This window comes from Eublepharis macularius, chromosome 9 (assembly GCF_028583425.1).
Source record: "Eublepharis macularius isolate TG4126 chromosome 9, MPM_Emac_v1.0, whole genome shotgun sequence".
NCBI classification, from domain to species: domain Eukaryota; kingdom Metazoa; phylum Chordata; class Lepidosauria; order Squamata; family Eublepharidae; genus Eublepharis; species Eublepharis macularius.
In genome coordinates this window covers 163,068-186,685 of record NC_072798.1, presented here as the reverse complement: position 1 = coordinate 186,685, position 23,618 = coordinate 163,068, and the positions used below count along the sequence as shown (strand labels likewise).

At 43.5% G+C, this 23,618-nt stretch overlaps 1 protein-coding gene across 2 annotated transcripts in view; it reads left to right on the top strand.

Annotated features, from left to right (window-relative positions):
• GCNA (germ cell nuclear acidic peptidase) overlaps positions 1-23,618 on the top strand; it is a 40,698-nt gene that overhangs the window by 6,705 nt on the left and 10,375 nt on the right. For both annotated transcript variants that reach the window (XM_054989322.1, XM_054989324.1), the window contains exons 4-9: positions 2,650-2,713; positions 4,810-4,859; positions 7,308-7,661; positions 14,768-14,921; positions 18,976-19,117; positions 19,594-19,735. In XM_054989322.1, coding sequence (XP_054845297.1) covers positions 2,650-2,713; positions 4,810-4,859; positions 7,308-7,661; positions 14,768-14,921; positions 18,976-19,117; positions 19,594-19,735 — 906 coding nt within the window. The remainder of the gene's footprint in view (positions 1-2,649; positions 2,714-4,809; positions 4,860-7,307; positions 7,662-14,767; positions 14,922-18,975; positions 19,118-19,593; positions 19,736-23,618) is intronic.

Sequence of the window (23,618 nt, the reverse complement as noted above, 5' to 3'; positions counted from 1 at the left end):
TAGATCCAGAGGGGTTAGCTGTGTTAGTCTGTAGTAGCAAAATAGAAAAGAGTCCAATAGCACCTTTAAGACTAACCAACTTTACTGTAGCATAAGCTTTCAAGAATCAGTTCTCTTTGGCATCTGACAAAGAGAACTGTGATTCTCAAAAGCTTATGCTACAGTAAAGTTGGTTAGTCTTAACGGTGCTACAGGACTCTTTTCTATTTTGCCAACCTGTAGCGTTCCTTTTTGGCCCAGCTGTGGCCCCTGTGGTCTTCACTAAGTGTATTTTGGTGGTGGTAGCTTGCCTGTGTTTACAAGGCTGTGCCATATTCCCTGATTTAGATGATGGGCTCCTCACAGCACCTTCTGAGCAGGATCTGCATGAGCAGTTACACCTCATCATTTCGACCCTGTCAGATTTGGGGTTGGTAGTTAACTGGGGAAAGTTGCCATTCCAGCCAGTCCATTTGTTCCTGTTTGTTGGGGCTTTCTTGGACTCTCTGAAGGGCAAGGCTTTCCTGTCACAAGACGGGGCACGCTTTGTCCAAGCCATGATAGCCAGTTTCTGCCTCAGGCTTCAGGTGGTTTGGGTCTGAGGCTGAGGAACCTCCACCCTCAGATGGTGGGGGCTCCTCAGCCTCCAAGCCTCAGCCACAGCAGTGATGCCTCTTGCTAGGTTGCACACGAGAGCCCTGCAGAACGGGTTTCTTTGCAAGTGTAATGCTTACCTTGATTTTCAGGGGATGAAGCGATCACTCCCCAGATCTATTTTACAGTCCTTGATGTGGTGGTCCAGTGATCTCAACCTGCTTCGAGGTTTGGATTTTGGATCACAGCATCATGGCATAGAAGTCTTCTTGGACTCATCCTTGCATGGATGTGTGGCATGCTGCAAGGGCAGTTACGCTAATGGTTCTTCTTGGTCTGTGAGTGAAAGTAAGTTACGCATAAAAACTTGCTAGAACTGTCAGCTGTCAGATATGCCTGGATTTCCATTGCAGCTCTTCTTCAAGGCAAGCGGGTTCTGGTAGCAACAGACAACGCCCAGTGGCCTCCTGCCTGAACAAGCAAGGAGGCACCAGCTCTCTGGTGCTCAGCACAGAAGCCTCGTGCGTACAGCATTGGGTGACCTTTCTAGGGGCAGCCGGCAAGCACAGAGCACAACTTGTCTCTCAGGGAGTGCTGCTTGCACCCTGTTTTTCCACATTTGGGGTTTTTCTCCCAGTGGAACAGTTTGCCTCCCATCAGAATGCCCAATGGGGGTTTTTCTGTTCCCGGAGAGCTTCCAATCTGGAATCTCTTGTGGGACCAACAACTCAGCAGAGGAGCCGAGGCCTTCCCTCTGATGCTGCCTCCTGTCCCTGGTACTCAGAGGTTGACTGCCTCTGAATGTGGGGGTTCCTGTATTCACCATGGCTAGTAGTCACTGATAGAACTGTCCTTCATGAATCTGTCTAACCCCCTTTTACATCTGTCTATGCCTGTGGCTATTCTCTGGCAGTGAATTCCACATCTCAGTCACTCATTGTGTAAAGTAGTATTTCCTTTTGCCTGTCCTGAATCTACAGCCCAATGGCTTCACTGGGGTGCCCTTGAGTTCTATTATTTTAGGAGTGGGAGAAAATTTTTTCTTTACTCTTTCTTCCCTGTGCACAATTTTATAAACCTCTATCATGTCCCTACTTAGTAGTCTCTTTTCTAAACTGAGAATTTCCAGATTGTTTAGCCTTTCCTCATAGGAAAGGTGCTTAACACTCTAATCATCTTGGTTAGCCTCTTCTTTATGTTTTACAGCTCTGCAGTGTCCGTTTGAAGATACGGTGACCAGAACTGCACCTGATACTCAAATGAGACCATAGTATTGACTGTACTCTTAATAACCTGAATGTATGTAAACTGATATGCTCCTGTGGCTAAAAGATAGATTCCGTGGATGCGAGATCACAGAACTTTCCTGTGTTTGCCCCCCTGCCAGCAGTACTCCATTCCCATCCTGGGAAAGTTTGTTCCCATGGTCAAATGACCCATCTGGTCCAAGAGCAGAATGTGATTCCAGTAGCCCCTTAGAGACCAACAAGATTTTTAGGGTGTAAGCTCTCGACAATCAGAGCTCTTTCCCTCAGGTGTGGCCAGTTGGGAGGCTGAGGGGGGAAGGGGCAGAACCACCTTCTCTCTCTTCCCTTGATGGGAGTGACGTGGCCGTTTCATCTGCATCCCACTGCAGCCTCTTGGCCTTTCTGGCTATTAAATGACACAGATCTTGTGGCACTAGAAATAAGCTTTCCAGGGGTCAGAAATGACTGGGCAGGGGGATGCAAGAAAGATCCATAACTTTCAGCACCCTAATGCCGACAGGTTGCAGGATTCAACCCAGTTTCTTGTTGGGAGCAGGAGTACAGACAGCCTGAAAGAATGATAAGTAACACATAAGGTCAGGTAAATGACTGAAATATCTTTTTTTCTTATTAATATAGGTGGTTTAAAGTTTTCTGCTGCGAGCAGTTTCTGCTTAGATTTGAGTTGTTTGAATGTGGAACAAATTACTACTTCAATTTTGGTAAATTTAGGTCGTCAGAAAGTTGATTGTTTTCAAGCTGTCATCTTTGTGGGTGAATAGTGTTCAGGAAGCAAAAACTGACTGTTTATTCCTTCATATTGCCTTAGTTTTATCTAGAATGAAGACTCCCAAATCAGCCACGTGTTGCACTCCGAGGACAGAGAATAAGAGGTACGCTTCCAAATTCACCATATTAGCCTTAATCAGGATCTGTAGCAGACAAAAAACCTCTTATATGGATTGATTTAAGTATGCAACTATAGCTAAGTGTGTTAAATGTAAGGAATTCTTTCCCACGAGAAAATATTTCAGTGTCCTTTAGCGGTTCAAGCCCATGTCTCTCAAGTGAGTAAATACCCAAGAATCTTGGTTTTACCATATGTATGTTAGGGGGTGTAACACAGAAGAAATGATGGACTTCAATGATATTTTTCAGGTTTCAGCAGTACTGTAACGCTGTAATAGAGAACCATTATATGGACTCAAGTGAAGAAATGCAACATGAAAAAAAATGTTGGCCCTCAAGTTGCTGGGCACAGCCTTATCAGTCCTTTTGTCCTCCCCTACCCCTGTTCAGTTTAGGAAACCCAAACCTTGAGCACCTGCAGCAACTGCTTGAAGAAATGCAACAAGGAACAGCTGCTGCTTCTCTCCCACCGCACTGGTGATGTGCCCGCAGTCTTGTCTATCCCTTCATGACTATCCTACTTCCTACATTTTTTAATTCCTGTCCTACTTCCTACATTTCCTACTTCCTATCCTACTTCCTCCACTGCCATTAGTTCACACATGTTCGGGCCTGAAGCCGCTGGTGAAGGCACTGAAGCTAAGCTCAGAGTAGCCTGGCACAAATCAAACCCTTCCTCCTCTCTGTCCTCTGCCAGTGAATCTTTTCTTCTATCAACATGAGATGTGAGGTCTGTGAGTGAAGTGAAGGCACTCAGCAGAGGAGGGTGATGCAGCTGTTGCATTAAGAAACACAAAACGCAGCCTGCTCCACTTTATTTACTTACTCCCAAGTGGAATGTAGTTGTGTTTTTCCAGACAGCTTTCTCAAAATGAAATGGAAACATTTCGCGCCAGCCCAAATTAAGCCTTAAGGGCTTTCATTGTACTGGAAATGTAATTGCAGGGCCAGAGTGTTGCCTATGTTGAGTGGGTGAATTTGGAGGGTGTGAGTGAACCTGATGCGCTGGACTGTGCCTGTTGTCAGCGACAGGCAGATGTGATTCTGAGAATTGTATGTGAAAATCTACGTGAAGGTATTTTTTTCTAAATACAGGTTTTGAGACCAACGTCAGACTGTGTGATCACATGTTTTCTATCACATGCCCGAGGCCACATCTTCATGCCTGTGCCTGCATTATCATAATCACAAAGTTCCTGAGTGTCTGTGTTAGTCTATAGCAAGGGGGGAAAGCAGAACTCTTCCAGGACTTTAAAGAGCAGCATGTTTTTATTCCACCGTAAACTTCCTTTGTGGGCTAGAGCCCACTGCCTCTCAGCCGTCTGACGACACGTGCTCTGGTCAACAAAAAATCTCATCTGGAATAAGGATGTGTTAGTCTTCCAGGCGCCACAAGACCAACATGGGGGCCAGGAGGGCAAGGGCATGTACAGGACACGCAGCTGGGGTCAGAGAGAAATGGGTATCTTTGTAAAGTGGGTCTGTTTTACATTGGTGTGCAATGCGGGGCACTCTGACATTCCGCTTTCAGAGGACGTGGCCTGCCTGCCCAAGGGTGACAAAACGGGTCAGTTCAAATAGGATGTCTCTTGTTTAGCAGGCTTATGGATCTTGGCTATTACTCTTACAGTGCAATCCTAAGCAGAGTTACTCCAGTCTAAGCGCATTGACTTAATGGGCTTAGGCTGAAGTAACGCTGCTTTAGGATTGCACTGTTAATATACTAAGAACATAGCAGGCATCTTTTGGGTGGGGAGAGGTATTTGCGGTTTTTAATTTTTTAATTTAATTTGTAATGTTAATTATTACTTGTCCACCTTGAACTGAGAGGAAAGATGTAGTATAAATATTCTAATAAAAAAGAGTGGCATAAAGAACACATCCCCACTGAATAAAGGGGGGCTTACGTCCAAGTAGATCTGCTTAGGATCGCGCCTTCTTTGTTTTGCAGTGTGTTCTCCTGACGTTCTGATACTCAATCTTTGCTGGAGCCAGAATGTTGTCTTGGTGGCTCACGGGCCACTTCTACAACTGACATGCCTCCTGATTCCAGTGAGAGTCTTTTTCTCTTCCCTCCTAGTTTGAATCGCTCCAAGGAAAACTTGTTCTCGAATTTCACCAGTAAAAAAGGCAAGTAACAAAAGGCTCACAGGCAGTTGGGCTGGCATAGCGCTGGAGAGCAGCTGCCTGTGGACCAATTCTGTAGTGACTGGAAGTTGCTCTACACGAGACATCTTACACGAGAACGCTCAAGTGAAGGGAAAGATGCAATGTTAGCTGGGAAGCGTGGTTTAAAAAGAGAGAGCCAGAGGCTCTGTCAATCCCTCCTCTCTACATTTCACACATATAACCCACTATATTATATATTATATCTGGTGTTACGATCCTAATGTCTCTACAATTGTAAGCACAGATCGTCTAAGACATTTCACACATATAACCCACTATATAAAAATTAATTACATCTGGTGTTATACTCTGATTAGCCTTCCTAATTAAAATACCACTATACGGCCTGCACCTTTGACTCCCTAAAGCCCACGTCGAAGCCCCCCATCGCTGGCTCAATAGTATTAGCTGCTGTTTTACTAAAACTTGGGGGATACGGCATTATCCGCATCACCCCCATTCTAACCTCAACTGCCCAAATAAATTATATCCCCTTCATCGTGCTTGCCCTGTGAGGTATGATTATAACAAGTCTCGTCTGTCTACAACAAACAGACCTAAAAGCAATTATTGCCTACTCCTCTGTCAGCCGTATAGGCCTAGTCACAGCTGGCGCACTTATTTATACCCCCTGAAGCATCACCGACACTAATCCTAATGATCGCCCACAGACTAACCTCCTCACTACTCTTGTTTAGTGAACATAAACCACCTGTTTGAGTAGCTGGGGGAACGTCCGTTCTAGGGATGGCAGTCCATGGCAGATGGACCCCCAAACCCCTCACAGCAAGCACTCCAGTGCGTTGGTTGAAAGGATGATTATTTAGAGGTCCATTAAGTTCATGGGTACATCCATAGATGGGAAAGTTGGCGGGAATGATTATACAGGCTAAGGCACTCTTGATATAGGGAGTACTATTCCCCCCTCCCTTGGAGCAGTTTGCATTTAAGCACGAAAACCTAAGAAGTTGCATGAGAACACAATAGCGTAGTCTGGATAGAAACGGCAGACGATTACAAAAAAAACGAAGGCTTTCTCTCTCCCCTGGGAAATGGTTACATTTCTAGTTCCAGATGCAAGGCCAGCGCCGCCTATTTTCAGAGATAACAGACTGGTTACCTTCCCTGTGAAATCAGCATTAGCACTTTCGTTTTCAGGCAGGCCCAGAATGGCATGACTATGTGGCTACCTTACAAAGCACAACTATGTGAGCATGGCATGAAATCAAACAGTAGATCAATACAGTGAACAGATCAGATCAGATCGATGCATCAGATTAGAGAATACGTCAATGGCATGGGTGTGGGCACATGACAGGGAAGATGCCCTGGGCTAGTGATTGATTTACAGTAGACCTCAGTGCTTTGCCTATGGTCTTTACTTGATTTTAACAGTGAAGATGGGTGAGGTTCGAGCGCGCAAGTAGTGGCTTTCAGAGATATCAGGATCCTGTGAAGATCTGTCATTATAATTGTTTCAAGGCAGTCTTTTAAACTATGCTTCCCAGCTTGCATTGCATCTCCTTAAACTTGAGCGATCTCATGTCAGATGTCTTTTGTAGAGAGACTCCTAGAGGGAGGTGCCATTTCTATTCATCCAGCCAGAAGTGAGGAGGCAAGTCCTCTTTGGGATGCTATTTCTGAACGGCTTCCCAAAGCCCACCTGCCTGCCACCCCCATACTGTATAGACAAAGGAACATTTTAGCTTTGATAGAGGTGTAACTCTTGTTTGGAGTAATTGTGCTAAATTTTAGATCCTGGGACTTACACATGAAATCTGATTCCTTTTATGTGGAAGCATGGGACAGTGTGCATTAATATGATGCAGCAGGCTGAGGTCTACAGCTGTGAGCTTTGTCTCACAGCACTGCTGGGATTTTTTGGCACCTTCCTTATGTTTTGACCTTGTGTGTGTATGTGTGTGTATGCATGCATTCATCTACGTTACAGTACTTTAGAGAAAGGATAAAGTGTTGATGCTGCCTTTTTTCCCTTTGGGCACTGTCATATTCTCTAAATAAGAAGTAGGGAGCTGCTGTAGCCCAGTGGTTAAGTGGTTCGACTGCGAATCAGCACTCTACTGGTTCGAATCCCACTACTGCCATGAGCTCAGTAGGTGGCCTTGGGTCAGTCACTCCTCTCAGCCCCAGCTGCATTGTGGAAATAATAATACTAACTTGTTCACCACTCTGGGTGGGGCACTATGTCTAGAAAAGCAGTATATAAGCGCAGTTACCATCATCATCATTGTTTTGTTGTAATTATGACTATGCAGTTTGACATTCAAGAAGTTTTTGAAATGGACAGTTTACATGTCTTGTGGTCACAAGTCATGCTCACCTCCCCCCCCAAAGCTGTGGTTTCAGGAAGGGGAATTACTCACTCTGCCTTATGCTTGTTTCCATTAGTGTTTAGTGACAGCGATGATGATGATGATGATAGCGTCTTTGGCGAATACGCACCGCGGACTACATCCCAGTCCATCCAAGTGGACTGGCGGAAGGGAAACGGGAGGAACGTGCTATCTCCCTCTTCACAGGACAAGACTATCGCATCCAGGGACAGGCCAAATTCTTCCCAAAGTGTGGAAGAAAAAGGTTCCACACAGGAGTGTACTCAAGGCAAAACCCAGCAACCAAGGCCAAGTGTCGTGTTTGGCTGCGATAGCTCCGATGATGAGATTGATAGTCTAATTGTTCGTGTGAAGCAAAGAATGGTCTTTCCTGCCACCAAGAGCACCGACGTCCAAAACAGCACCACTGGTAGGAGACACCACCTCTTCTGGCTTGTTCAGAAATTATTTTGGGTTTGGACATTGATAATAATAATATAATAATAATAACATTCGATTTGTATACCGCCCTTCAGGACAACTTAATGCCCACTCAGAGCAGTTTACAAAGTGTGCCATTATTATACCCACAACAAAACACCTTGTGAGGTGGGTGGGGCTGAGAGAGCTCTGAGAGAGCTGTGACTGACCCAAGGTCACCCAGCTGGCTTCAAGTGGAAGAGTGGGGAGAGCTCTGGCTTGGATTCCGGGCAGCTGGCATTCCTGAAAGCTGGCTACAAGCTTCGCCGGCCTTTTGTTGCTCTGCTCGTTTCGAAGCAATTCTTCCGGCCAGTATTTCTCTTGGCGCACGGGATTCCTTCTGGAGCGCAGAGGAGATTCCTCTCCAGTGGCCTTGCCTTCCTGCTCAGCTGCCTCCCTACAGCATCTCTTATCCAAAACGAGGGGCCAGGCCTGGTTTTCCTCCACATCTATAGTGGCAGTAAGCTCTTCTGAAAGCAAGGCTCTGTCAATTTCACCTCGTCCCTGTCTCGTTCCTCTATTGAGTTTTATTTCATCAGATGAAGTATTGTTTATTTTAACTTGAGCTTTTGCCTGCGAGTAAATTGAGTTGATAGCTCGAGTGAATTTGTTCCCAAACCCCATGTGTATTAATAGCAATTGAAGATACGAAGTTTCTAGGGAATCTAAGGCTTTTTCTATATCGAGTGATAAGAGAAGCGTTTCTGTTTGTTGATATTTAATAGGTTGCTATTAAGTTCAGTATTTTGTATATATTGTCAGTGATGTCCTTTTCTGGAATGAATCCGGCTTGGTCGTAATGAAAAAAATGGCCTATAAAAATGTTAAGATGTTGAGTAAGAATAGATGTAAAGATCTTATTAGTCTTGGTTTAATTAAGAGATGAGTCTGTATGAAGCAGGATTTTGTGGATTTCCCCCTGGTTTTGGAATGACAATTATGGTAGTGTTGCTCCAAGAGGGTGGTTGTAGTCCTGTATCCAATAAATTATTACATACCTCTGTTAATAAATTTGCTAAAGATGTGTTAAATTTTTTATAAAATTTTTGGGGAAATCCATCTGGACCTGCTGCCTTACTGTTTTTTAACTTTGGGATCATTTCTTGGATTTTTGAAAGTTTGCGTGATATTTTTAGGTTTATTTTGGGTAATTCCCTTAGTCTTGTATTGATGTTATGCTGGAAGCTCTCTTTTCTTTTGTTCTCCATGCTAAAAATTTGAGATATTTTGGGGAGTGGAACCACTGTTTTTGTTTCAGATATAAAAAGTTTTTTTTGAATTTGAGTGGTTTCTATTGATTCTAGTAATTTACATTCATAAAATAATTTACGATAAGTTTTTTTGCTGCCTTTTTCTATTTGTTGTTGTTCTAGTTGCTTAATATTATTTAAAATTACTTGTTTTTGATCTTTTTTCTTTTTATTTAGGTGTGCTGAAATTGAGATAAGATGGCCTCTCAGAACAACTTTAAACACATCCCATCTTATATGTGGTGAAACTTCAGGTGTCTCATTATCTTTAAGGAAATGTGATATGGCCTGGTCAATTAATCTAACTGAGTTTTCACCGTATAGTAATTTTTTATCTAATGTCCAGTGTCTCTCTGAGGTAATTTGTGGGTCAAAGGAAAATAGGCAAGATACCCAGGCATGGTCTGACCGTATGATATTGCCAATTTGTGAATTGATCACTACATTTTTTAGTTTTTCTGTGACAAGTATATAATCGATTCTAGTGTGGGTGTTGTGTTTGGATGAAAAGTAAGTGTAGTCTTTTTCCTGATCGTGCATTAAACACCAGATATCTATTAGGTGAAATTATTTTAGTATGTCAGCCAAAGCGGTATTTTGCTTTTTTCTTTTTGGGTTTTGAGTGTGGTGGGATTTATCTAGACAAGTGATGGCAAATCTTTTTGAGCCTGAGTGCCCAAACTGCAACACAAAACCAACTTATTTATTTCAAAGTGCCAACACTGCAATTAAACCTGAATACTGAGGTTTTAGTTTAGAAAAAACAACTCATACAGTTGTCTGAACTAATTAACATCTCTCTCTTTCTCTCTCACTCACTCGTGAGCCACGAACGAAAATAAAGCAAGTGAAATCAAAGCAGCTTGCCTTTCTTTACACTAGCAGCGTCTTGCAAGCACTCTCTCTCTCACTCACTTAGGAGTCACGATGGAAGCAAAGCAAGTTAAATCAAAGCAGCTTGCCCTCCTTTAGAAAGCCAGGCCTACCAGCCCGGCTGCTGCCTCCGCTTCCTGCTGCTAAAGAGAATGGCAGCAGGGAGGCAGCATTGAGGAAAAGGAATCACATGGGCAGGGCCAAATCCCACGTGATCACTTTTCAGAGCTATGGGAATGCCATTGCAGCACGTTCCTCCTCCAAATGAACCCTGGACATAGCGATCCGGCGACTTGGCTCTTGTGCCCACAGAGAGGGCTTTGCGTGCCAGCTGTGGCACGTGTGCCATAGGTTCGCCATCGCTGGTCTAGACTATGATTTCTGATGTAATTAATATTACAACTAATGATTGTTGCACCTTCTTGGAATTCACTTAATTTATTAAGGGTTTTGTCTATTAAATTTAACTGATTAAAATTAGAGGCATATATCAATGCAAGCATAATTGGCTGGTTTTCCAGTGTATTTTTAATAAACAAATATCTGCCACTGGGATCTGAACATGTTGCTTTATGTTGGAAACCAACAGATTTGGAAATTATGATCGAAACGCCTTTTGACTTGGAGGTTCCCTTTGCATGGAATTGTTGTTGAATTCAATTGGCTTTCAGAACTCCCTTGCAGTTTGGATTTAAATGAGTTTCCTGGAGTATAATGACATCTGCTCTTAAATGGACTATATTTGATAAGATTCTTTTTCTCTGTCTAACATGATTAAGACCTCTCACATTATAGGAAATGACATTGATTCTTGAATGCATTGTATAGAACTAAAATATCACAGAATTATAATTTTTTTTTGTATCGTACTATATAAAGAGTATTAATCTTTTTTTTTTTTAAGACTATTGTTGAAAATACTGCAATAGACTTTTGGTATCTAGAATAAGGGTTATATTGGAACAAACAATGATTAATACTTTATTTGGTTATAAATAGAAGTATTTTCAAAGCTTGTTAAATTCACACTCCCTCCCCTTACTACCTCCCTCCCCCTCCTTCCCCTTTTTTATATTTACTCCCTTACCCCCCTTTTTACCACCCACTCTACCCTCCCTTATTTTTCTATTCAGGATACTTAGCTTGCTATAATCTCCCACCCTCCCTTTCCTCTTTAAACCCTTTTCTTCAAGCTGACTATAAGTGAACACAAAATAGACTGATATAACAGCTCACTGCAACTGGTTTGTTAATAATCACACACCAGTTATTGGTTTTGTACCAATACCATTGAACTGAAACTAAAACGAAGGAGGCAAACTTTGGGAGGTCTTTTCTCTCCGTACCCGAAAGCCTCAGTTACACACAGTAGTAGGATCTTCCAAATTATAACATAACCCTAATAAAGAGTCCTCTGTTGTGCCTTCAATTGAAGCGCACTGGGATTTTGCTTCCTTTATTGGAGAAGGAGGTAGTTTCTTTTTTGTGAAGTCTTGTCGAACTCCATTGATGCCTGTAAGTTAATGCTTTGCTGAAGATTCAATCCTGATTCTGAGTCTGTACCATAGTAAGTGGGTCCTAGATCAAATCAAGCTTGAATTCTCCTTAGAAGCTAAAATGACAAGACTAAAGTTATCGTACTTTGGTCATATTATGAGAAGACAAATTCTCTGGAAAAGTCAATAATGCTAGGAAAAGTGGAAAGCAGCAAGAAAAGAGGAAGGCCTAAAACGAGGTGGCTTGACTCAATAAAAGAAGCCACGTCCTCCAGTTTGCAGGATCTGAGTAGGTCTGTTAGTGAGAGAACGTTTTGGAGGTCTTTCGTTCATGGGGTCGCCATAGGTCGGAAATGACTTGACGGCACATAACACACACACACACACACAGCATAGTATTGTTTTCCTTGGGAAGTCACAAGCAATTTAACAAAATCCACCCATCTGTATGGAATGTTGGCTTTTCTTAGTTTTCTGTTGTCTTTTTTGCTCCTTTCTCTTAATGAGTACTTTATTAGGCAAATCAGTAAAGACTGTGATAGGAGAACCTTTAAGCAAGATTGAGCCTTTTTTCCTTGCTTCATCAGTTATTCTTTTACATGCTCTCTGGTCAGGAAATTCTGCAATAATGTCTGTTGGGGTATTGCGCTTTTCTTTTGAGCCCGCTTGATAAGCTTTTGTAATAATTGGGGCTTCCCCTTCTTCCAAATGAAGTGTGTTTGGTAGCCAAGTAGCCAGAAAAATCAGGAGATCTTCGTTTGTTGTTAGGGACTCATCTTTGCCTCTAAATTTAAGGTTTCTCTGTTTGGCAGCTATTTCCAATTTAACAATTCTTTCTTGAAGAGTGTCATTTGTTTTTTGTAAGGCTTTCACTTCATTTTGCATTAAAGTGCTGATCTTAAGGGCGTTTTCGGCTTTAACGTTTTGTTTAGTTCGGATTTAACGTCTGCTAATTGGGCAGCAAGTGGCTGAATTAAAAGGGCTGTTTGGTTTAAGATGTTTCTAATTTAGCAAGTTGTGGTGAAAGAGTGGGATCAAAAGCCTCTTGCAGACTACCTGCATTTGTCGTTTGCTCACCTGCTATCCTGGAAAGCTCACTGGAGTTTTTCTCCTGCAGTTCAGCTTGATTTGAGGGAGTGAAGTAGTCTTGAAGATTTTTTTACAGCTCTGCTGGGTAGCTTCTTCCTTTCGTTCTCTCGTTTGGCCATAACAGATAATGAAATAGGGACGTTGTTGGACTTTGCACTGAGGTTTTGAGCTTGGGAGAGATGGAGCCGAGTCTCGGCAAGTGTCCATCTCCTTCGGCTCCAACGCCATGCCCCCCTTGTCTCCTTTATTAATAGTTACTACTTGGTTGGATTAGGGGAATGCTGTGGACATAGTTTGTCTTGATTTCAGTAAAGCTTTTGGTAAGGTTCTGCATAATATTTTGGTGACAAATTGGTAATGCAACGTTGAGTCTCACTGAGATAGGCAGACTATAAATAAAGTAAATAAATATGTAAACTATTTTATATATTGTCGAAGGCTTTCACGGCCGGAGAACGATGGTTGTTGTGGGTTTTCTGGGCTGTATTGCCGTGGTCTTGGCATTGTAGTTCCTGACGTTTCGCCAGCAGCTGTGGCTGGCATCTTCAGAGGTGTAGCACCAAAAGACAGAGATCTTTCAGTGTCTGAGAGATCTCTTGTCTTTTGGTGCTACACCTCTGAAGATGCCAGCCACAGCTGCTGGCGAAACGTCAGGAACTACAATGCCAAGACCACGGCAATACAGCCCGGAAAACCCACAACAACCATAAACTATTTTAAATAATTGAGCCCTTCATGGGGAGGGTGGAATAGAAATCCAAAGGGAAAAAATAAGTTAATATAGCTCTGGGTATGATTGAATAAAACATTGTTGAAGACATATACAGAACACTAGCATATCCCATAGAACTTTAATCTGTATAAACATATATGCCATTTTGATGTAGTGGTTAAGAGCGTGGGACTCTTAACCTGAAGAACCAGGTTTGATTCCCCATTCCTACACTTGAAGCCAGCTGGGTGACCTTGAGTGAGTCACGGCTTCTAGGAGCTCTGTCAGCCCCTCCCACCTCACAGGTTGTTTGTTATGGTGATAATAATAGCATACTTTGTAAACTGCTCTGAGTGGGCATTAAGTTGTCCTGAAGGACAGTATATAAATTGAATGTTGTTATTATTATTATTTCTTGCTTATATTCATTTTAAGAAAAAAAGGTTAAATTTCTAAGCTGCTTAATGAGGGTTTTGCCCAAAGCGGGGAAAACGGATTTCACTGAATTCCTGACCAGAGAGATTTAGGAATTATGGGTGTGGTCAGATAATATAAATGCTCTTACATAGGTGGCTAACACCTGACTGTACTGAACTCTCTGCTTTGTGACCTCTGAAGGTATGATGTGATATGCCTCTGAGCACTGTTATCACAATGGGGGCTTTTTGCCATCAAACTGGGTGGCGTTGTTCTTTGTGTTGAGAGCTAGCTTGGCAGAAGATCATCCTTTCATGGCTCATGCTAACAGTGAACAATTAATCTGTTCCCTTTGGCCTGCTTGTTCAAGGCTGAAGAAAGGAATAGTGAAATTTTAACTTTCACAGGAAACCTGAACAAAGCTATAAACAAAGCGCAATCAAGCCTTGCTTCTCAAACTTATCTATAAATTCCATATATAAACTGCACAGAATCCTTGGTTTCCATCACAGTGGGTTGTGTAATTGTCAGCTGGTGGAGGTTGTGCATTTATATCAATATTCTACTAATCTTTTGGATGAATTTCTGTGTTGATACTTATAAAATTCAGTTCTAATTTTTGCGCAGTTTTCATGTTTTACAGTGTATGAACACTTTAATATTAAACTGTTTTCCATTTTTCCTTTGTCTTCGTGGGAAGGACAGGATATAAATTTGATAAAATAAATAAATAAAATAGGGGAAAGAAGTAACCATATTCAGTTACTTATTATCTCAGAGTTAAGTTAATCGTGTCTCCCCTGAATAAAGCCCAGAATCCTGAGCATGAAAAAGGAACGTGGAGGGAGGAAAGAAGCTTATAAAAGTTTACTGAATAACAAAAGGATTACTGGACCTTGGGAAATTGTCTTTGAATCAGATGGGTCCTGAGTGAGCGTCTTGCCTTTAAACCCATTGTTGTGTCTCAAATGAGCCCCTCGCGTTAGTCTCCAAATCAGTCTTTATTAGTCTCAGTCACACAAACTTAAAACACATCCTCCAGCTGCCATCACTCCCACTTCCTACCCCTGGCTTATATACAGCCCTCTTAAAGAAAAATAAACCACACCCACGCCACCCTGGCTCATATTTAAGAGGCCAAAGATCTAAAGTCGGCCCCTCTGGTTTGATTTGGGGCTTTGTCTGTCTCTGCATTTAACTTTTGGTTTGTGATTGATAGGACGGAGAGGCTTCAAGTCTTCCTGTGAAAACACCCAGACCGCTGTGAAGAGTGGGAATGCCCCTCAGAGGCTGCTCAGATCTCCAGTTCGCCCACAGAGTCTCAAGAGCCAGGTGCTCTCTGATGCTATCCAGGTACCTGGGATGCCAGTGAGGTGGGTCCTGGCTACTGTCTTTCTCTGATTCTTGGCTGGTCTTTGCCTGGTGACAAATTAACTGGTACAAGGTGAAGTCTGTCAAAATAGGCAGCCTCTTTTCCTGAAGAGTGTGCAAAGGCCATCCTCTCATGCAGCCATTCTGCATTGCTGTGCAAGCATGTGTGTAGGGATGCCAAGACCCCAGCCAGGCAGCCCCTCCGGCAAAAGGAGGTGGAACTGCAGAGGCGTTTTGGGGAACCTGGTTCAGGGAGAAAGGGGGACTGTCTTAACCCAGGCCTCCACAAACCCCAGGCATCAGGCTACAATGGCAACCTCAGGTTGACTCCTGGCAATTGCAACTCTGTTGTGATGGATGATTTGGGAAAAGCCCAAACAGGCAGTGAAGTATTGCTAAACTTCCTCTGCTGGGGTTTGCCTCAAAGACAAAAAGGACCAGCTGGCCCAACAGCAAAGTAGAGGGCAGGACCAGTCTGGTCAGAAGTAAGCTCCACTTTCTGTGCGGACATACTTCGATAGAACTGCATAGGATTACTCCCTTGAACATCACCATCCAGCACGCTCAAAGATGACCCATGAAAGTTGATATTGGACTTCTCATGTTGGTGCTACTGGACTTCTATTTTGCAAGTCAATTTTGCAACAGATTCATGTGTGGCAATATGGCCTCCCTGTCACTTTTTCCCACTGTCACAAGAACAGAAGGGTAAGTTCTTTTCCTTTAACTTGGATTTAACTGTGCCTTTATGAGATTTGCTACTTTGAAACCGACATATGGACTCTGATCTTGATTTCCTAAGAGCAAGATTTGGGTCCAGTAGCACCTTACAGGCCAACTAGATTTCCAGGATAGGAGCTTTTAACAGTCAAAACTCCTTCCATCGTATATGAGGAGTGGTGAAAGAAAGAAGTCTTTATTCATGAATTATTGGACTTTTCTAAGTCCGATAAATTGACATAATGCTGGATAGATTCAGGTGGGTATCCGTGTTGGTCTGCAGGAGAAAAGCAAGATTTGAGTCCAGTAGCACCTTAGAGACCAACTAGACTTCCAGGATAAACTTCAAACCAAAATTACCGTGCAAGATTGCTGAAATTCAGTTTACTTGCAAGTTTGGAACAATGGATCCCCCAAGACTGAAATGGGACAGATTTTTCTTGCATTAAAGATGCTGATTTACTGCACTTTGCATTCCTGCTTTATCAAGTTAATTATGACATGTATTATAGCTAGCTTTCTGACACTCTAATTTGCAATACCCCTCCCATCCCTTGCCTGGATTATACAGATTCCTGCCTTTTTTCCACTTCTCATATCTGATGATGGGAGCTTTGACTCTTGAAAGCTGCAGACCTTGAATTTTGTTCATCATGGTGGACTGAAGTAATTTATTCTTGTTGACGCCTTTAAAGTTTAAGAAACGTTTTGTTTTGGCTCCTTGTTTTCAAAGTAAGTGCTCTTGGATGGTGTTAAATCAAACCCTATCTTTGATTTTTTAATGATACAATGCTAAAACTATGGTTGCTATATAGCAGTTGATTTGAGAGTTGATCTTTATTAACAGCTTAGATTAAATTGGTTTCTGATTTCTGCAAAAAAGGTTTTTAAGCCAATTGTCTGGCAGCTTCAGTTTGATCATATAGATATTTACTCAGACGCAGGGCTCATTTTGAGGGGAATGCACAGGGACGCAGTTCCGGCAGTTCCCCAATGAGGTCACATGACGGGTGGTGGTTCACTCTCCCGCTCAGCAGCAGCCCAGTCCTGACCATTTTGGGCCCCTTTTTGGCCATTTTCACCCCCTATTTGCCATTTTGGGCCCAATTTTGGCCCTGAATGGCCAGGATTGGGTCCAAAACAGCCAGGATAGGTGATGTCAGGGGGTGTGGCATATGCAAATCGGTTATGCTAATGACACACTTCCAGCGCTGGCAAGGGGCGTGGCATATGCTAATTAGTTATGCTAATGAGTCCCTCCAGCTCTTTTTCTATGATATGACCCCTCAGAAGTGATTTCCACTGGGTTGAACAGTGCTTACTCCTATATAATTGTACGCTTGCAGAGGGCATCCATGTTAGTCAGTCGTAGCAAAAGAAAACATAAGTCTAGTGGCACCTTAAAGCATTCATTTCAATATCATCCAGAGGAGTTAGCCGTGTTAGTCTGTAGTAGCAAAATAGTAAAGAGTCCAGTCGCACCTTTAAGCCTAACCAACTTTACTGTAGCATGAGCTTTTGAGAAACACAGTTCTGTTAGTCAGATGCATCTGACCAAGAGAACTGTGTTTCTCGAAAACTTATGCTACAGTAAAGTTGGTTAGTCTTAAAGGTGCTACTGGACTCTTTACTATTTCAATGAGATTTCATGAATCACAGCTCGCTGTTTCAGTTTATTGTCTCTCACATTCTTCATAGCCTCAAAGGAAAATGTGGCTGAAGTGGTCTTTAGTGTGAGATAAAAAGTGATTGTTGACGTCTCTGAAGGTGAGGTTTTTGCAAGAGCTGGCAGCCTCCCTGTTCTTTAGGAAAACAGCAAGTCTCCTTGCTGTTTTTGGTTTAGGAAGGAGACTTGCTGTTTTTTGGTTTTGACTTGAGGACAGACAAGTTGCACTGCATGTCTTAGAGCAAAGGGTTATACCACTTTAGGATTAATTGGGAAGGGAAGGAAAATCCCGACCTGTCCTTTTGCTAGCTGCTCTGCCCTGAATAAGAAAAGCATTTTCTTTGATTAGTATGTTGGACCATGCTTGGGAAAATGAATTTTGGTTTTGGATTTTTCTTTGGACTGTTGTGGCTACCTGGGACGTCTATTTCTCTTCCCTTGTATCCAAGCTAATCCTTGCTCAGTGCGTCTTTGCTAGAAATTGCAGTTTCCTGGCAGTTAGTGTGTCTGGGGGACAGAGTGCTTTCTTGTTTGTTTAAATTAAGATTGGCCAGTGAGTAACCCAATAGGGACCCAAAGAGACTGACATTGTTCCTTTTTTCCATTTTATCATCACAACAGCCCCATGAGGTAGGGTCAGCTGAGGGTGTGTCAGTAAGCTTCTGTGGCATAGTGAGGATTTGAATCGGGGTCTCCAAGATCCTAGTCCAGCCCTTTAACCACTAAAGTACCCTGGCTCTTAGGGCATCGCTGAAATAAGAACCACTGGCTCAGCATTTCCAACAGCAATTTTTACCTTAAAACCTGTGTCATGAACAACTTGTCCTTAATGAGTGTGATGAATTCAGAGTTCTTGGAAAGGGAAAGAAACTCAGTGAACCTCTAAATTTTCTACTGGCTAATGCTTTGGGTCGCTTCAGAGACCAGCAGGATTTGAATACAGCATCTGAAACACCAGCAAGATTTTTGTGTGTAAGCTTTTGGGAGTCAAAGCTGTGTCAAGGTGGTGTGTTTGATGATGAAAATACTGTGTTACAGATATGTCTGTCTCGTGTTATCTTAACCAGCTCTTTAAACTTTGGTGAATAGCTTGCCTTGCTGCATTTCCTGAAGAATCCAGAATCCAGAAGCAATGCAGGGGCCCAAGAGTACTCCCAAACTACAAACCGGGGGGGGGGAGAGACTCTCTCTCTCTCTCTCTCTCTCTCTCTCTCTCTCTCTCTCCCTCCCCCCCTCTCCCCTCCCCCTCCCTCTCCATGCACTATGAACAGTTCTATTCGTTTGTTCCCATCTGGGCCTTTACTGACCACAGCCGGACATTCAGAGATGTCACTGCTTCAGTTGAACGTAGTAGGGGGTCATCAACTAATTGACAGATTATCACCCAGACTTCCAGTGGCTCTTGAGATGCTGTTACTGGAAATCTTAAGGGTACCTCAAATGCAAGCCTTCGCATGCTCCGTTGTTGCCAACTGAAGTTCTAGGAGTTTCCAAGGTGATGCTTTGAAACATAACTGCTGATCCCAGTGGATAAGGAGGCTGTCTGTGTACGGGGCTCCAGCCTGTGCCCCCAGATAATCGCTGTGTGTGGTGTTAGAGCCTCATTCCTTTGGCAAGTCCGCGGCTGTTTTCTCTGCTAGTGTTGCTGTTTGTTGCATTTGTGTCTGCAGGAGTTCCTGCAACATCCAGGGCTGCTTCTTGCAAGAGCTTTCGGACCCCAAATCCTGGCAAGTGAAGCAGTTCCGCACCAAGAAGGAAGAAATGGCACAAAGTCTCTATGCTTTTTATAACAGCACTGTATTTGAGCAGAAGGTGGGTGTGTTCCTTCATTGGTCTAAACACGGGGCTATGACTTATGCTCCCCACTGATGGCTTGCTTCCCCAGTTCTGTGCGTGTGTGGAGAACGGAGGGAAGGGAGAGAGGTTTGCCCTCATGCAGTGCTTCTCCTGCTTCCTGCAAGATACCTGTGCATGGAGAAAGCATCCCTTCTGTCCTCTGTGGAGAACCACGGAGAGGAGAGGAGAGGAGAGGAGAGGAGGAGAGATTTCTCTCTCGTAAGCTGAGCGTGGATTCAGGGGAATGGGGTGGGGTATTTGCCACTGGGTTATTTCTTACGACTGGTGTGTGTGTTGTCAGAACCGACCCTTTCCCACCACTGTTAAATATTAGCTGCAGCTGCAGCTCAGGAACTTTTTCTGGTGGCTCTGCTGTCTGTCCTAAAGGCTGTTTCCGCCTGTCCCTGAAAGGTGGCTAAGACCTCAGTCACGTGGCCTGCCGTTTCTTTCAGTTGCCAGAAAGAATGGAAATTAGCTGGAATAAGAAGATGCGGAAAACAGCAGGATGCTGTATAACTGGACAGCTGAAAGAACCTGGCTCGAGACAGCGATATGCCCGAATAATGCTGTCGGAGAAAGTTTGTGACTCCGCAGGTACGGCCCAGAGTTTGCCTCCGTGATCCAAACTACGTTCTGCTTCAAGCTGCCTTCGGTAATGATTGCCTGGGGGACAGAGGCAGACGTTCTAGTGCTCCTCTTTTCAAGCCTCTGTTTACTTCTGTGTCTTAGAGCAAGTTAAAAATTCCAGAATGCCGGAGGAGGAGCAGAAAGGGACATGAGCTTGATAAACAGAAGCGGATTGGTTGGGCCTTCCAAAATTCCTGAACGTCATGGTCCTTGGGAGCCATCAGAACGTTGTGCTTGGCAGAACTACCAGTGTTTAGGGTTAAGGTGTGAGGCTGCCCGCCTGCCTGTGCCCGCCCCCCCCCCTCCCCACAATTGGGCAGCTGCCTCTGCTCTAGCTGGTCTGAAGGCTGCATCCTTGATGATGCTGGGTACCGGCTTGGGCACCGTCTGGTCCCAGATATCCCCTCATCCAGGAGGCTTTTCTGTTTTTCCCTCCAGGAATGGTATTTCAAGATGTTTCATCAGTAAAAGAAATATTTTTAAATGCCTTTTCAGGATCAAAAGCTTTAAAGATACGGTCATAGGGATAAACTTGGGAAGTGTCACGACCCCCTCACGACCCCCTCCTGACCAGCCTTCTCTCCAGGCTGGTGACTCTGCCTTGCAGGGCTCAGAGACGAGCCAAGTCCGGGGAACCAGGAGGGCCCTCAGGCACAGGGAGGGCCTGGTGCTGCCTGCAGAGGTAACTGCGGAGCACACTCTTAACTCCTCCACCAACCTGGTTGTCATGCCTAGGTTCCAGCACAATACAAAGTTATCTATATTCAAATGTCTTTTAAAATATAGAAGAGCTGTGTTGATTCAATCTTGCTACTTTTTATTATACCAAAAAATATAAAAAATAGGGATTAAAAGTTTCTCATCTGATTATCTGGGGGGAGTTCAGTCAATACACTCTCTTAGAACTATATTTTCTCTTCTATATTTAGTTGGACATTCTTACCATTCTCAGATGCTTCTCACACCTGAACTCAGACATATATTATATCTGTTGATATTAACTATATTATTTTTAATCTAGTAAAGGACTTTTTTTGTTACTCATTTGTTCTTTACCCTTCTCCCAAGTTGTTTTATTCTGGGTTTTGGGGCTCTCTATTTGGCATGCTGCATTGTTTAGCTAAGAGTCTAGGCCAGCTCTGATTCTGGGTTGCAGAAGAATCCTCCATGACCTTTTGGCAAGATCAGCTAAGGAACATTTATATTTCTGACTGTGTCTGATACATAGAATCATAGAGTTGGAAGGGGCCATACAGACCATCTAGTCCAACCCCCTGCCCAGTGCAGGATCAGCCTAAAGCATCTGCTGATTCCACTTTTGAACTACTCTGACCGTGAAAATGTTTTTCCTAATATCCAGCCGGTACCTTTCTGCTTGTAATTTAAGCCCCTTGCTTCGGGTCCTACCCTCTACTGCCAACTGGAACAGCTCCTTGCCCTCCTCCAAATGACAGCTTTTCAGATATTTAAAGAGAGCAATCATGTCCCCCCTCAAACTCCTCCAAACTAAACATTCCCGAGGCCCTCAGCCTTATCTCGTAGGGCTCAGTCTCCAGACCCCTGATCATTCTCGTCGCTCTCCTCTGCACCCTCTCGATTTTGGGCACATCCTTTTTGAAGTGAGGCCTCCAGAACTGCACACAATACTCCAGGTGTGGCCTGACCAAGGCAGTATAGAGAGGGGCTATGATCTCCTGCGATTTCTACGCTATGGCCCCTTTGATACAACCCAAGATTGAATTAGCCTTTTTTTCCACCGCATCACACTGACTGTTCATATTTAGTTTACAGTCCACTCTTACCCCCAGATCCCTTTCACATATACTACTGCCCAGAAGTGTATCCCCCATCCAGTATTTGTGCTTCTCATTTTTGTGGCCCAGATGTAATACTGTGCACTTGTGTTTGTTGAATTGCATCCTATTCACAGCTGCCCACTTCAGGGTATTCAGGTCTTGTTGAATTTTAATTCTATCTTCTTGGGTGTTTGCTCCTCCTCCCAATTTGGTATCAATTTAATGTGCAGCCCTGCCACTCCTTCATCCAGATCATTGATAAAAATATTGAAAAGTACCGGGCCCAAAACTGAGCCCTGCGGCACCCCACTGGACACCTCCCTCCAATCTGATGAAATGCCATTGACCACCACTCTTTGAGTGTGGTCCTCTAACCAGTTCCCTATCCACAGAACTGTCCTATAGTCCAGTCCACAGTCTTCCAGTTTGCCCATCAGAATGTCATGCGGGACCTTATCAAAAGCTTTACTGAAACCCAGATAAATCATGTCAACAGAGTTCCCCCGATCCAGTAAGCTGGTCACTCGATCAAAGAAGGAAACCAAGTTGGTCTGGCAAGATGTTAGGCACAAAACCATGCTGACTTCCCCGGATCACTTCCCCGGATCACATCCTGAACCCCTTTTTTAAAAATGGTGTGATAAGTGCTACTTTCCAGTCCTCTGTCACGGAGGTGGCTTTTAGCAACAAGTAACATATAATAATTAGTTGGTCAACAATTTCATACTCAAGTTTCTTAGGAATCCTTGAGTGTATGCCATTTGGACCTTCAGACTCATTTCAGTTCGCCTGGGACTTACTCTGTTTTGTCAAACACCCTTTCAGAAAACAGCAGCTCAGCTATGGGAACATGCCCCACATTTTCCCCAGTGAAAAGAGATGCAAGGAATTTATTCAGATTCTCTTCCGTCTCGCCATCTTCCTTAAGCAATCCTTCCATTCCTTTTCATGCAAAAGCCCAATTGCTTCTCTAGCCACTGGTAATTTGAAGAAAGGGTCTTAATATTTGTCTTAATGCTTTTAGTAATCTTCCCGTCAGTTCTCTTTTTGCTTGTTTTATTATCAACTTCCATCTTGTCATCCTGCGCTCCTTTCTGTTCAGCTGACTCTGCAAACTGTCCATTTTTTATAGGAAGCTTTTTACAGGCAGCCCTTTTGGCTTCCATGGTTTCCTTGACTTAGGTCATTGAGCATGCAGGCATCATACCTAGGAGGGGTACAGGACAAGCTATTATGGGGAAGACAGATGTATGTTTTATTTATATCTGAGAAAGTGGTACCACTTTACATGCTGGTATGATCTACTGGGTAGCAGAGGAAGAAATCCCATTTGGTCTTATTGGGGGTGGGCAGCGGCAAGCACCTAGCCAGCCTCCCATTCTCAGATGGAGAGCAAGGGCGCTTTGACACTGGAGCCACTAGGCAGTTCTGCCAGGGAGCCACCCTCTTATCGGAGTACTTTTGCCAAGGTAACCTGCAGGTACAAATCTCAGAGCCCCCCTGCCTTTTCCAAGGTCACAGGAGCAGGATGAGAATTCAGTTCTTTCAGAAGGATATTATTTTCTTAACTAACATTCAGCTTTCACTGTCTGCCTGGATGCAAGAATGTCGACTGTAGTCTTGATTGGCTAAGACCTTCCTAAAACTCCTCCTTTTCTAAATCCAGTGAATGGGCTTGAGGGTGGATTGCTTCCTCTCTTTCAAGGCGCTGCTTCCAGTACTTCAGTCTGTGCTCTTACATGCAGGCCATAGGATCTTTCACAGACCTTGTTCATAATAAGAATTGGAAACTCAGGAATTTCTGGGATGGCATGCTGTGTGTGTGTGTGTGTGTGTGTGTGTGTGTCTCCTGTTTCAGTAATCTGTGTATCTATCTTTGTAGACAAACATTATTTGTGTTGCTTATAATAAATAGTCTTCCTTAAATATTCTTTTGTTGTCTTTGTCTCTGAACCTGTCTGTGCTTAACTTTACAGAACAGAAGAAGCTGAGCTGTGTGTGTAAACAGTAAAGCGTGCTTCTAGTTTGATTTCAAGATACTAATTGGCATCTTG